This window comes from Budorcas taxicolor, chromosome 8 (assembly GCF_023091745.1).
Source record: "Budorcas taxicolor isolate Tak-1 chromosome 8, Takin1.1, whole genome shotgun sequence".
NCBI lineage: Eukaryota > Metazoa > Chordata > Mammalia > Artiodactyla > Bovidae > Budorcas > Budorcas taxicolor.
The window spans coordinates 48,576,679-48,589,273 of record NC_068917.1 but is presented as its reverse complement, the minus strand read 5'-3'; the positions used below and the strand labels follow the sequence as shown (position 1 = coordinate 48,589,273).

General features: G+C 48.5%; 1 protein-coding gene across 1 annotated transcript in view; it reads left to right on the top strand.

Moving 5' to 3' along the window:
* APBA1 (amyloid beta precursor protein binding family A member 1) overlaps positions 1-12,595 on the top strand; it is an 82,710-nt gene that overhangs the window by 64,833 nt on the left and 5,282 nt on the right. The window contains exons 8-9 of the mRNA XM_052645112.1: positions 685-864; positions 4,125-4,337. Of these exons, the coding sequence (XP_052501072.1) occupies positions 685-864; positions 4,125-4,337 (393 nt within the window). The remainder of the gene's footprint in view (positions 1-684; positions 865-4,124; positions 4,338-12,595) is intronic.

Here is a 12,595-nt window from a genome sequence, read left to right as displayed (position 1 = left end):
CAAAGGAGAAATAAAAGGAAAGCTAAAATAAGATTGTTGATAGCTATAATAAAATAGTTGATAGACACATTCGTGCGCACACACACACATGCACACATGAAGAACCTCTACACTCCATAGCCAGTGTGCAGAATGACGGAGATAATTTATTGGCAACCCACATCTCACAAACAGCATTGATGCTGATGATTTTCTAAAGTCATGAAGCTTACTCGTGGTAAAGTGTTGGATAAAACATCTTTTCTCAATTCACATAATAGTTATATTCTTGAAACATTCACTGTGTTTTAGAGCCATGCAATAAGTCTTGCGGTTTTATATAAATTAGAGTTGAGTCCTAGACTCAGGTAATTGAGCACAGGTGTTATATGTACATGAATGTCTGGGGGGGATATCTTAAAATTGTGCAGGATGTAAAACAGCTCATCCTGGGCAAGACTGTCCTTTGCACAGCAGTAAGCTGTGTCAGAGCATCTCTGACTCCTGTCCACTGAATGCCGGGAGCTCTCTATGATCATTGTCATAGTAAAAAATGTTGCCGCTGATTTTGGAAATGCCCTCTAGAAGGCACCGCTGTGCCATGGAGACCCGCTGGGCTAGCCAGTGCCTAGGGCCCGGCAGTCTTCAGGGACCCGGGTCATCTGCCGGCAGCACTGGCCTGCTGACCCTGTCTCTCCTCTCCAGGCCCAGCTGATCGCACAGTCCATCGGGCAGGCCTTCAGCGTGGCCTACCAGGAGTTCCTCAGGGCCAATGGGATTAACCCCGAAGATCTCAGCCAGAAGGAGTACAGCGACCTGCTCAACACCCAAGACATGTACAACGATGACCTCATCCACTTCTCCAAGTCGGAAAACTGCAAAGATGCAAGTACCTCCCTGAACCTGTTGGCCAGGCTGGGCCAGCTGGGCCTGCCCACCGAGGAGGGGAAGGCAGGGTGCTGGGGTGGAGCGCGGTGTTCGCAGGACATAGCAGAGCGCTCAGGCCCGTCTCTGGCTCCCCGCATGTGTGGCCCAGGTTCTTAGAGACTTCAGCTGAGGGCCGTGGCCAGTGAGGCAGGGTGTCCTCTGCCCCCTGTGACCCACAGCTGACTTTGGGGATGCGTTCCAGAACCAGACAGGACCTAAACCCTGTCTTTACAAGCTCCCGATCTAGGAAAGGGCACATTTATAACAGTTCAGTTCAGTTCAGTCGCTCAGTCATGTCCAACTCTTTGCATCCCCATGAATCGCAGCACACCAGACCTCCCTGTCCATCACCAACTCTCGGAGTTCACTCAGACTCACGTCCATCGAGTCAGTGATGCCATCCAGCCATCTCATCCTCTGTCGTCCCCTTCTCCTCCTGCCCTCAATCCCTCCCAGCATCAGAGTCTTTTCCAATGAGTCAACTCTTCACATGAGGTGGCCAAAGTACTGGAGTTTCAGCTTTAGCATCAGTCCTTCCAAAGAAATCCCAGGGCTGATCTCCTTCAGAATGGATTGGCTAGATCTCCTTGCAGTCCAAGGGACCCCCAAGAGTCCTCTCCAACACCACAGTTCAAAAGCATCAATTCTTCGGCACTCAGCCTTCTTCACAGTCCAGCTCTCACATCCATACATGACCACAGGAAAAACCATAGCCTTGACTAGATGGACCTTAGTCAGTAAAGTAATGTCTTTGCTTTTGAATATGCTATCTAGGTTGGTCATAAGTTTTCTTCCAAGGAGTAAGTGTCTTTTAATTTCATGGCTGCAGTCACCATCTGCAGTGATTTTGGAGCCCCCAAAAATAAAATCTGACACTGTTGCCACTGTTTCCCCATCTATTTCCCACGAAGTGATGGGACTGGATGCCATGATCTTTGTTTTCTGAATGTTGAGCTTTAAGCCAACTTTTTCACTCTCCTCTTTCACTTTCATCAAGAGGCTCTTTAGTTCCTCTTCACTTTCTGCCATAAGGGTGGTGTCATCTGCATATCTGAGGTTATTGATATTTCTCCCGGCAATCTTGATTCCAGCTTGTGTTTCTTCCAGTCCAGCATTTCTCATGATTTATAACAGGGAGGATCTTAAATGATGATGCTGGATGGGCACTGTTCAGAGACAGCTGTGCCCGGCAGAGTGGAGCTGGTCCCGGCTTTCTGGGGTCAGATGAGTGGTGCTGGGCTCCCCTTGGGACCGAGCTCTGCAGGAACAGCTAGAGGAAAGCAGGGCCATCTGACCTGCTCTGGGGTCTGGGTATTCTCTGAGAAGTGTAGAGGAGCGCAGAGGGCTGGGCCCCCAGTAACAGAAGCATGAGGTTTCACACACTCAGGAATCATCTGGGAAGCCACGGATGAGGCATTGAGGCTGGACTCTATGAGAGGATGCAGGGCCTGGGTCAGAAATGGCAGGCTTGAGAGTCCAGCCAAGGTGAGGGGCCAAGGGATCTGTGGGGAGGAATTCTGGTTCAAGGGATCTGTGGGGGGTGCACTCAGGAAACAGTGAGTGTGGGCACGAGGGTGGTGGGGATGCCACGGAGGACTGTGGCCTCGCTGGGGATGAGCATCCTCTGATCCAAATGGAAGCACTGGGTCACACATCACAGGACTCTTTTGTCCCACCTGGAGCCAAAAGAGCTGGCAGGCCTGTGCCTAGCGCTCATCAGTCATTGGCAGTGAGGTCAGCCGGAGGTAGGTGAGTGTGCCTGTGCTCAGAGTTCCCCAGACTGAGGGCTTCCACAGCAGAAATATATTGTCTTCCAGTTCTGGAGGCTGGAGGCCTGAGATCAGGGTGTCTGCAGGCTTGGTTCCTCCGAGGGACTGTGAGGGGGAAGATCTGTCCCAGGCCTCTCGTTCGCTTGTAGATGGTCACCTTCTCCCCGCTCTGTCTTCACTCTGTGCATGTCTCTGTGGCCACATTTCCCCTTTTTATAAAGATACTAATCATACTGAGCTAGGACTCACCCTAATCATTTTTATTTTAACTTGATTGCCTATGAAAAGGCCCGATCTCCAAACAAGTTCATATTTGGAGGTACTAGGAGTTAGGGCTCCAATGTATGGATTTGGGGGGTGAAGGGGCACACGGTTAAACTCCCAGGAGGTGGTGACTGCCATGTGGCTTAGGGCAGTTCTCCAGGAAAAGGGCCAGTTGTGAGCGACAGCAGCAGCGAGGAGGACACCAGCCCGTGAAGGGACTTTGTCAGGCCCCAGCAGCCCCCATTCCAGTATGTGTTTGAGCATGTGTGGATTTGTAAATATGAAGAAATAAATACACACATACTCTGTTGGTTGCTTCCAAGAAGCGTCTTACCTGTCTATGGTATGTCTGCCTTATCAAACTGAACATATCTGAAATCAGCTCCCGGCTTCTCTGCCCAGCTGGGGAAAGCCACGGTAATGACACATATCTAGGGCCGGTGTTTTTGCACTTCCAACCTTTTTCTTTTTTCTTAACTTTCTTGTTGCAGAGAAGTGTTTCTATAATGCATGTTTATTTTTAACTCAAAAATCTTAAATGTTGGAGGGAATTTATGAGGCACTGTGAAACAGGGGATCTGTGCTAGAATGCAAAAGCTATTCTGGAAACCATAAGATCCCACCAAAGCCCCCACGTACAGTCTCTTTTGCCCTTCGCTGGGGACTACAGGAAAAACAAACAAAATGTGACACCCCTTGTGGTTGTAGCACCAAGGCAGGTACAAGTGCTGAGTCTGACTTGCACAAGTCCGACTCTTTGTGACCCTGTGGACTGTATCCTTCCAGGATCCTTTGTCCATAGGATTTTCCAGGCAAGAATACTGGAGTGGGTAGCCATTCCTACTCCAGAGGATCTTCCTGACTCAGGGATTGAACCTGCATCTCTTCCATATCCTGCATTGGCAGGTGGATTCTTTACCACTGAGCCACTGGGAAGCCCCAAGGCAGGATGGCTTTTACGGAATAAGAATTACAAAAAAGGGGTATGTGCCTGCATGACATCATTTCTTACCAGCCCCAGATGCCATGGAATACAGAGAGGACGGCATTCGTCTGGGTTGGAGTCATCAGGGAAGTGTCTGTCATGTTTCATCAGGACAGGAACAGGGGAAATGCCTTGACTTCTCTCTCTACCTTGGATGGTTGCTGATTCAGCCTTTGTAAGTGTTGTGTTTCTCCTTTCAGGTCTTCATAGAGAAGCAGAAAGGGGAAATCCTAGGTGTGGTGATCGTGGAGTCTGGCTGGGGATCCATCTTGCCAACTGTGATCATAGCCAACATGATGCACGGAGGCCCAGCAGAGAAGTCAGGGAAGCTGAATATTGGGGACCAGATCATGTCCATCAATGGCACCAGCCTGGTGGGCCTGCCTCTGTCGACCTGCCAGAGCATTATTAAGGTAACCAGAGATGGGAAAAGTCCAATGTCATTGTAGACCCAAAATGACATGAAGTCATTGAACATATTCTGAGTACCAAACACTAAGAAAGACACAAATACAAAAGGCATGGACTTGCACTTGAGCTGTTTTTCCTCTGTACAGAATCCTCCCTGAAACTGTTTTTTCAGTGATGGTGTATATTTGGCTCACGTAACACCACTGACTAACACCATGCCCATTGCAGACATCACTAATCAATCACAGCACTATCTCCCACTAAGACTCAGCCTCAACAGAATTTTCCTCAGCTCAGTAATCAAGACACCACATAGAGTCAGCTAGGTGTGCCTGAGGTGACTTGCCATCCCTATCACAAGTCAAGGAAATGCTTCAGATGCCAGAGCACTGTCCTCCACTGTGATCCAGGTGAGTGTGCGCTCCCCAGAGCCTGCATAACATGATTCTCACATGCCAAGTGGAAGGAACGAAACTGGTACCATCTGTGTACACCTTCTGCAACCTGAACATAATTATTTCTTGTTCAACCTGAATTTATGCTGTTTCATAAGACTGAGAAGAGCTACTTAAAGGAAAATTGAATATGAGTATTTAAGGGGAAGAAATTCGATTTTCTTAGAAACAAAGCATGCAAGTGTAGTCTCTGGAGCACATTGGAATTTTCTGATTGCATGGCCAATAGGAGCAAGAATATTTCCCTCCACTATAGTATCTGGAGACCCTACTAGCTCTGTAGCAAGCACTGAGGTACAGGCACATTGGGATCCTATGACTTTCTCTGGTTCCTTGGGGTTTCCTGAAAGCCTGTAAACTAGAACATAGCTCTGGGTGTGAGTATGAGAGAGAATAAGTATGAATTCATGTAATAGTTATTCTAAGCAGGAGAAAATCACAAGAGACAATATCCTTGGCCAACGGGCCTTGGGTGGAGGAAAGGTCAAGGTAAGTGTACAGGACAGCTTTTTTTTTCCTTTTTTAATGTTATACAGGAATTTTTCTCTTCTTGCCTGCTTTTTACTCAATATTTTTATCGAAGTATAGTTGATTTACAATGTGTTAATTTCTGCTGTACAGTAAAGTGATTCAGTTATACATACATATACATTCTTTATTGTATATTCTTTTCCATTATGGTTTATCATAGGATACTGAATTATAGTTCTCTGTGCTAGACAGTAGGACCTGCTGTTTATCCAGTCTATGTCTAAAAGCTTCCATCTACTAACGCCAGCCTCCCACTTCATCCCTCTCCCAGCTCCCTCCACCTTGGCAACCACCAATCTAGTCTGTTTTCGTGTTTCTGTTTCATAGATGGGCTTATTTCTGTCATAGTTTAGAGGTACATATAAGTGATGCCATATGGTATCTGTTTCTCCCTTGGACTTACTTCACTTGGTGTGATAATCTCCAGTTGCCTCCCTGTTGCTGCAAATGGCATTATTGCGTTCACTATTATGGCTGAGTGGCATGCTATTGTATATGTGAACCACATCTTCTTTATCCATTCATCTGTGCAGACATTTAGTTTGCTTCCATGCCTCGTCTACTGTGGATAGTGCTGCTGTGAACACAGGGATGCATGTATCTTTTTGAATTATAGTTTTGTCTGGATATGTGCCCAGGAGTAGGATTGCCGGATCATATGGTAATTTTATTTTTAGTGTTCTGAGGAACCTCCATACTGTTTTCCATGGTGGCTGCACCAACTTATATTTTCACCAGCAGTGTAGCAGGGTTCCGTTTTCTCTAAACCTTCTCAGCATTTGTTTTTTACAGACTTCTTAATGAGGTTCATCCTGACTGGAGTGAGGTGGTACCTCATTGTAGTTTTTATTTGCCTTTCTCTAAAGGAGATCCAACCAGTCCATTCTGAAGGAGATCAGCCCTGGGATTTCTTTAGAAGGAATGATGCTAAAGCTGGAACTCCAGTACTTTGGCCACCTCATGCAGAGAGTTGACTCATTGGAAAAGACTCTGATGCTGAGAGGGATTGGGGGCAGGAGGAGAAGGGGATGACAGAGGATGAGATGGCTGAATGGCATCATGGACTCGATGGACGTGAGTCTGAGTGAACTTCGGGAGTTGGTGATGGACAGGGAGGCCTGGCGTGCTGCGATTCATGGGGTTGCAAAGAGTCGGACACGACTGAGCGACTGAACTAAACTGAATAATTAGCGATGCTGAGCATCTTTTCATGTGCCTGTTGACCATCTGTATTTCTTCTTTGGAGAAATGTCTATTTCGGTTTTCTGCCCATTTTTCAATTGGGGTTTTTTGTTGTTGTTGAGTTGTGTGAGCTGTTTGGATAGTTTGGATTTTAAGCCCTTCTTGGTTGCCTTGTCTGCGAATATCTTCTCCCAGTCTGACGGTTGTCTTTTCACTTTGTTTTGCCTGTTTGTTTTTAATGAAACAAACTCATAATCACACTCAGAAAGAAATAGCCCTCTTTGGCCTCATTTCTTTTTGTTATATCTTACACTTAAATTTTACCTCTTGCTTAACATACATTAAAGATAAGATTAAAGAACCTGCTTTAAAACATGCATATTCATTCAAACATGTTTAACTGGGCTTCTGTTAGGCTGAGCTGAACTGTGGAGGAGCCAGAAGGACAGTATGCATCTGGGGGATAATTATCATTGAAAGGATTCAGTGAACCCTCATGGCAACATAGAGCTGAGATGCTAAGAGCATTTAGAGTAGATTGGTGGTGGTGGGATCTTGGTGGGTATTGAAGGAGGGGTAAGACCCAGGTGGATACCAGAAGGAAACTGGCCTTTGGGAGTTTCTCCTGGAATTGACGGACAGTGGACTAGGTTTGTCGTGGGGAGAGAGAGGTTTGAGCCAGCCTGGGAAGGCTGACCTGATGGTGTGATCATGTGGAAAAGCCAGGGAGGGCCAGGAATAGAAAGAGAGGACCCACCTCTGGCTTCTCACTCAACCACGTGCCAAGGTTCACACATGCACTTTCACACCAGAAGCAAGTTACTTATTGAACACCTGTGCATGTGTGTGAACCGCTGAGGGGCCCCGAGAATCAGAGGTGTGTTAGACACCGTCTGCATCCCAAGGAGCTTGGCTTCGTTGGGGAGGAGTGAATGAAAGGACTGATTCTAGCAGTGACTGAGTGCTGTGCACCTAGACCATTCTAGAATGTGTATGTTCACTTGAAAACCCCTACAGTGGCCTCCTGGAGGGTAGGTACCATTGTGCAAGCTAGGAAACAGGCATAGAAGATGATATAATCATTCAAGGTCGTACAGCGTGTCAGTACTGAAGCCAGGTTGCTCGGCCACCCTGATATCATTCCAGCAGCATCTATGACCAGACCCTAGGGAAGTTGTTCTCAGCTTGGGGGATCTTGACCTCTGTGGGGGATATTGGGCAGTGTCTGAAGACAGTTTGGGTCATCACCACTAGGGAGGAGGAGATGCTGGCATCCAGTGGGTAGAGGTCAGTTGTTGTTCAGTCGCTCAGTCATGTCCAACTCTTTGCAACCCCATGGACTGCAGCACACCAAGCCTCCCTGTCCATCACCAACTCCCGGAGCTTGCTCAAACTCATGTCCATTGAGTCGGTGATGCCATCCAACCATCGCATCCTCTGTCTTCCCCTTCTCCTCCTGCCCTCAATCTTTCCCAGCATCAGGGTCTTTTCCAATGAGTCTTCTCTTTGCATCAGGTGGTCAAAGTATTGGAGCTTCAGCATCAGTCCTTGCAATGAATATTCAGGGTTGACTTCCTTTAGGATGGACTGGAAGGGACTCTCCTAAGGTCAGGGATGCTACCAAATGTCCTGAAATACACAGGATGAGCCACCCAACTAAGGAACACCCAGCCCAGTGTCTGTAAGTTGAGAAAGCCTGCCTTGGGAGATAGTTCAGTGTGGGAGAGAAAGGGAGGTTGGTAGTTCAGTGTGGGAGAGAAAGGGAGGTTGGTGAGGGAAGGTGGAGGTTGATCTGTACCTGGTTTGGGGAGAGGTTTGGGGAGGAGAAGCCAGAAGAGAGGATAACTTGAGTTGGGGCTGGGGCCTGGGTGGGAAGAAGCCAGGCTTCCTAAGGACTGTGGGGCTGTATACCTAAGCCTATTACACACCAGCCGGGCAGCGCTCAGCCCTTGGCACTCGCCACCTTCCTTCCTCTTCATAAAAGGTAGCCCACGAGGGAGGGCAATGGCAGACATCCAGTTCACAGAGAAGTCATCAGCTACTCAGAAGGTGCAGACATGTCCAGTACCCCCTCCACCGCTCGCTGCCTGTGCACGAAGGAGGCAGACAGGGTGAGGCTGTGAGACCCATGAGGCCTGCGCTGCCTTCCCGTGGTGCCACCCAGGGACTGGCCTGCTGTCCGGTGCCTCACACAGCAAGGTGGAGACTGACTAGCGCAGGATTTGGTCAGCACATTGGGCAGTTTCCTAAGGGGAAAAGGTTTGTTTGCACACGTAGCTGACCTTTGATGTCTATAAATGGAGTCTCTCTGGAATTGGAAAATTAAAAGGCCATGTGGTGATGAAAACAGATGTAACTGATGAAGATGGAAAGGAGGAAAGACTGCACCTTTGTGGCCACCCCTGGCAGAGAAGTACTTAGCAGGCAGGCCCCAGCTAGGATGGCGCTGCAGGATGCACGACCTTGTCAAGTGGAAAAATGTGATCGGCCCAACCACATCCCCCCTCCCCACTCCCACCCTGAGGATTTTCCCACTGGTTTCAGCTAGAACTACCAGGATGGGATGAAGATGTTTAATGGCTTATATTCTTGTTTTTATCTAAAAACATCTCTCTCTTGCCTGTACCTGAGCAGATGCTCACTGCCCCACCCCACCCTCTAGGCCACTGCAGGGGACCATTCTGGACTTCTTCAAGGCTTCACGTTAGTATTACTTGCTTCAGTGCTGTGTCTGTGTTCTTTGCGATGAATCTAATGAGCAGCTCTCATCCTGGTAAATCAGTGCTTTGCAAACTCTGATTTGAATCACTCAGGGATCTTGTTAAACTACAGGTTCTAAAACAGTGGGTCTGGGATAGGATTCTGCATTTTCAGTAAACTCCTGGATGATGACTTGGCCAGCCTTGGACTTTGAGAAACAAGAGTCTAAAGCCGAGAGTTCTGCATCTTGTCACTGTGATGCATGTTGGCCTTTTCTCTCCCTGATTACAGCGAGCAGAGTACATTTCTAGACTAGATTACAGGTATTGAATTGCTTTACTTTCTTCCCTAGCTCTTACTTTTCCTGTCATAATTCCTAAAGCGTAATTAGTGGTAGGCAAGCGTGTTAGCACACCACCTGCTCACACCCTCACCTCCACGGTCCTGCCCTTCAGGTTTGTTTTCTTTTTGAAAGTAGAGCACCGCTTTCTTAGCTTCAACAGGATCATCACAAGTCTGCTTTCCTGTTGCTATGGAGACCATTCTGCCTTCGCCTTTCCCGTCCCCTCTTCCCTACTCTTACCCTCCCACCATATTCCTTAATTTGCTGCACCATTCTGCTGTTGTCATGGGGATGAAATGACCATTTATTTAAATTGGCACCTCCAATAAAAGGGCAGCTGAGAAATCCACGTTCATGGAACCCAGCTTGGAGCACAGATGAAGAACAGCAGAGCACGTGCATGTGTGGTCTGCCTGTTTCAATTGCTGCCTCTCTGAGCTTCATCTTGCAGCAAGTATCCCGAGTCTAGATCAAGGGACACATCAGCATCTTGAAATCAGTTCACAGAAAAGGAAAGAGACTACCGGACCTATGTGAACTTTTTGGGTAACATGGAGAACCCAGAGTCCTTCTCTTGCTTTTCAGGAGCTCTCCAATGTCTTCCTGTACCTCATAGGCACACCTGAACCACCCCAGTGATTCGCAGGGTTAAACACTTAAAGCAGGCAGCTTTGTCTGGAGGGTTGTTTCTGACAGTGCTCTGGTCTCTGGGAGGTGTGACGAGGAGACAGAGGGAGGGGACTCTGGCTGCCCTGTTTTCAGCATTCTTTGCTCTTGTTTTCCACACCCTCCTTGTCTCAGGGTCGGGGTTGGGGGTTTGTGACCAGGAGACAGAGGGAAGGGACTCTGGCTGCCCTGCCTATGCCCACAGCCCTCCCCTGAGCTCACCGTGGCCCAGCTCCACCAACTCCAAGCACCTTGTGTCTTGGCACACTGCAGGTGATCCGTAAGTATTTACTGATTGGGTGAGAAAGAAGCACTCAAGGGGGAGAGAATACATGTACAAATGGTATCTGAGCAGCATCCCCAGAAGAGAAGCTGATTTGTAATGTTAGAAATAGCTGTTTCTAAGCACGATGGTTGAGATGTGGTGTTGTCAGCCGACGCATTTAGGAAAGAAGAAAAATGCATGACAAGGGCCAAAATTGTCACAACTAGAGATGGAAGAGCCCTTAGTGGGTGTCAGCCTTTGTTTTGAAGACGTGGAGACTGAGATAGAAGGAGGTAGAACAGAGGGCCTAAGACCCCCTGGGCTGTGGTGGGGGAAACACAGCTAGAGCCCAGGTCTGCTGCCACAGCAGAGGCCTCTTCAGCAGGTCCCTCTGGTCACACTGTCGGGCAAAATCCCAGCACATGTCCCCCTGGGCACAGGTGACGGGACTGCCTGTTGTGCAGGTGGGATGCCTGGATCTGCACAGGTTGCCCTTACTCCAGCAGAATCACCTCAGCTCATTCTGTTGCTCCTGTTTGAAAACCTTTCTGGAACCAGAGAAGCCTCCTAGAGCTGTTCTAGAACCACAGAGAGATGCTGGTGACAGCTCCTGCGATGCGCACACACCACCGCAAGCCAAATCCCAGCCATAGGGAGCTCCAGTCCCACAGAACACAGCAACTCAGGACCCTGAGGGTGCAGCTGGAGGTGGGGAGTTCAGCTGAACCCCTCACAATGCACATGTTGAGAGGACAGCCCGGAACCTCCCAAGGAAGTGGGCAGCCAGGGAGCAGGAGCCCTGAGGAACTCTCACCCCAAGTAGGAGAGTAAAATCATGGCCCCACGCAAGGCTGGGGGCACAGGTTCGTGCTCCAGTCACTCTCCCTGGCTTCTCTGTTGAGCAGGCCTTATTCATGAATAGCGCACATCATCCAGTTGTCTGAGTGGCGGATCATTGAGTAGAATATGTTCTGAGCTTAAATACAAACACATGGGATGTTGTCTTGCTGTGGGTGAACTTGGGTGAGTTGTGGAGCCTCAGTTTCCTCTTCTATAAAATGGGCATAATCAGAGCTGCTGGTTTGTCAAGGAGATTAAAGGAGACAGCTCCTGTGACTCTCCAGGTTGGTGCCTGGCAGGATTCAGCGTGCAGTGACAGGTGGTTTGGCTGGTTTCGTCATCAGGGTGGGTTTTGATGGTCAGTGACCTTGGGGTGCTCACACACATGGGGTGGCTGCATCTGGGCACCAGGCCAACTGGTTGTCACCCTCCCCCTGGTGTGGCTAGTCCATGCTCTCTCAGAGCACACTGGCCACCGGTGTGAGTAGAAAACTGACACCTTAGATCGTCCCTGAGCGCAGGTGAGTTGGTTGTTCTGCAGTGGCGATTTATAGCCATTGTTCTGAAAATTGAGTGTATCCCCAGGAAATGTGTGTCCTGCCACTGGGAAGACTTGTTAACACATAGGCTGTTGGGTCCCACCCCTGGAGTTTCTGATTCTGTAGTTCTGGCTGGAGGCCAGACTCGGCAGGTTTTTTATTGAGGTAGGACTGATTTGCAATACTGTGTTAGTTTTAGGTATACAGCACGGTGATGCAGTTGCCCAGGTATATTATTTATATACGTATATATTCCTTTTTGTGTTCTTTTCCCTTGGAGCTCGTTAAAAAATACTGGGTTTGGTTCCCTGTGCTATACAGTGAACCCTTGTTGATTATCTGTTTTCTATATAGTAGTGTGTATATGTTAATCCCAGCCTCCTTATTCATCCCTCCCCCATCCTGCATTTCTAACAATAGTAGCTGATGATCCTGGGGCTGCTGTGTGGGGTCCCCACTTTGAGAACATGTTGGCCCAGTATAAAGCCAGACAACTAGAGGCCAAAAACCCCCCTATCCATCCCTTAGTCTAAAGCATATCTTCATTACTTAGAAGCAAAAGGAGTGTGGATCACTCCTGCCACTCAGAGGGGCAGGTCACGCTCTTGCCACAAATTCTGTTGGCACTGAAGTCATCTAACACCAGTTTCACCTCTCAGCTTGGCAGGACGCTTGTGAGGAAGGCAGAGACCTGAGCAGAGGCTCCGTCACCCCAATGCTGACCCCACTGAGCTTCGGA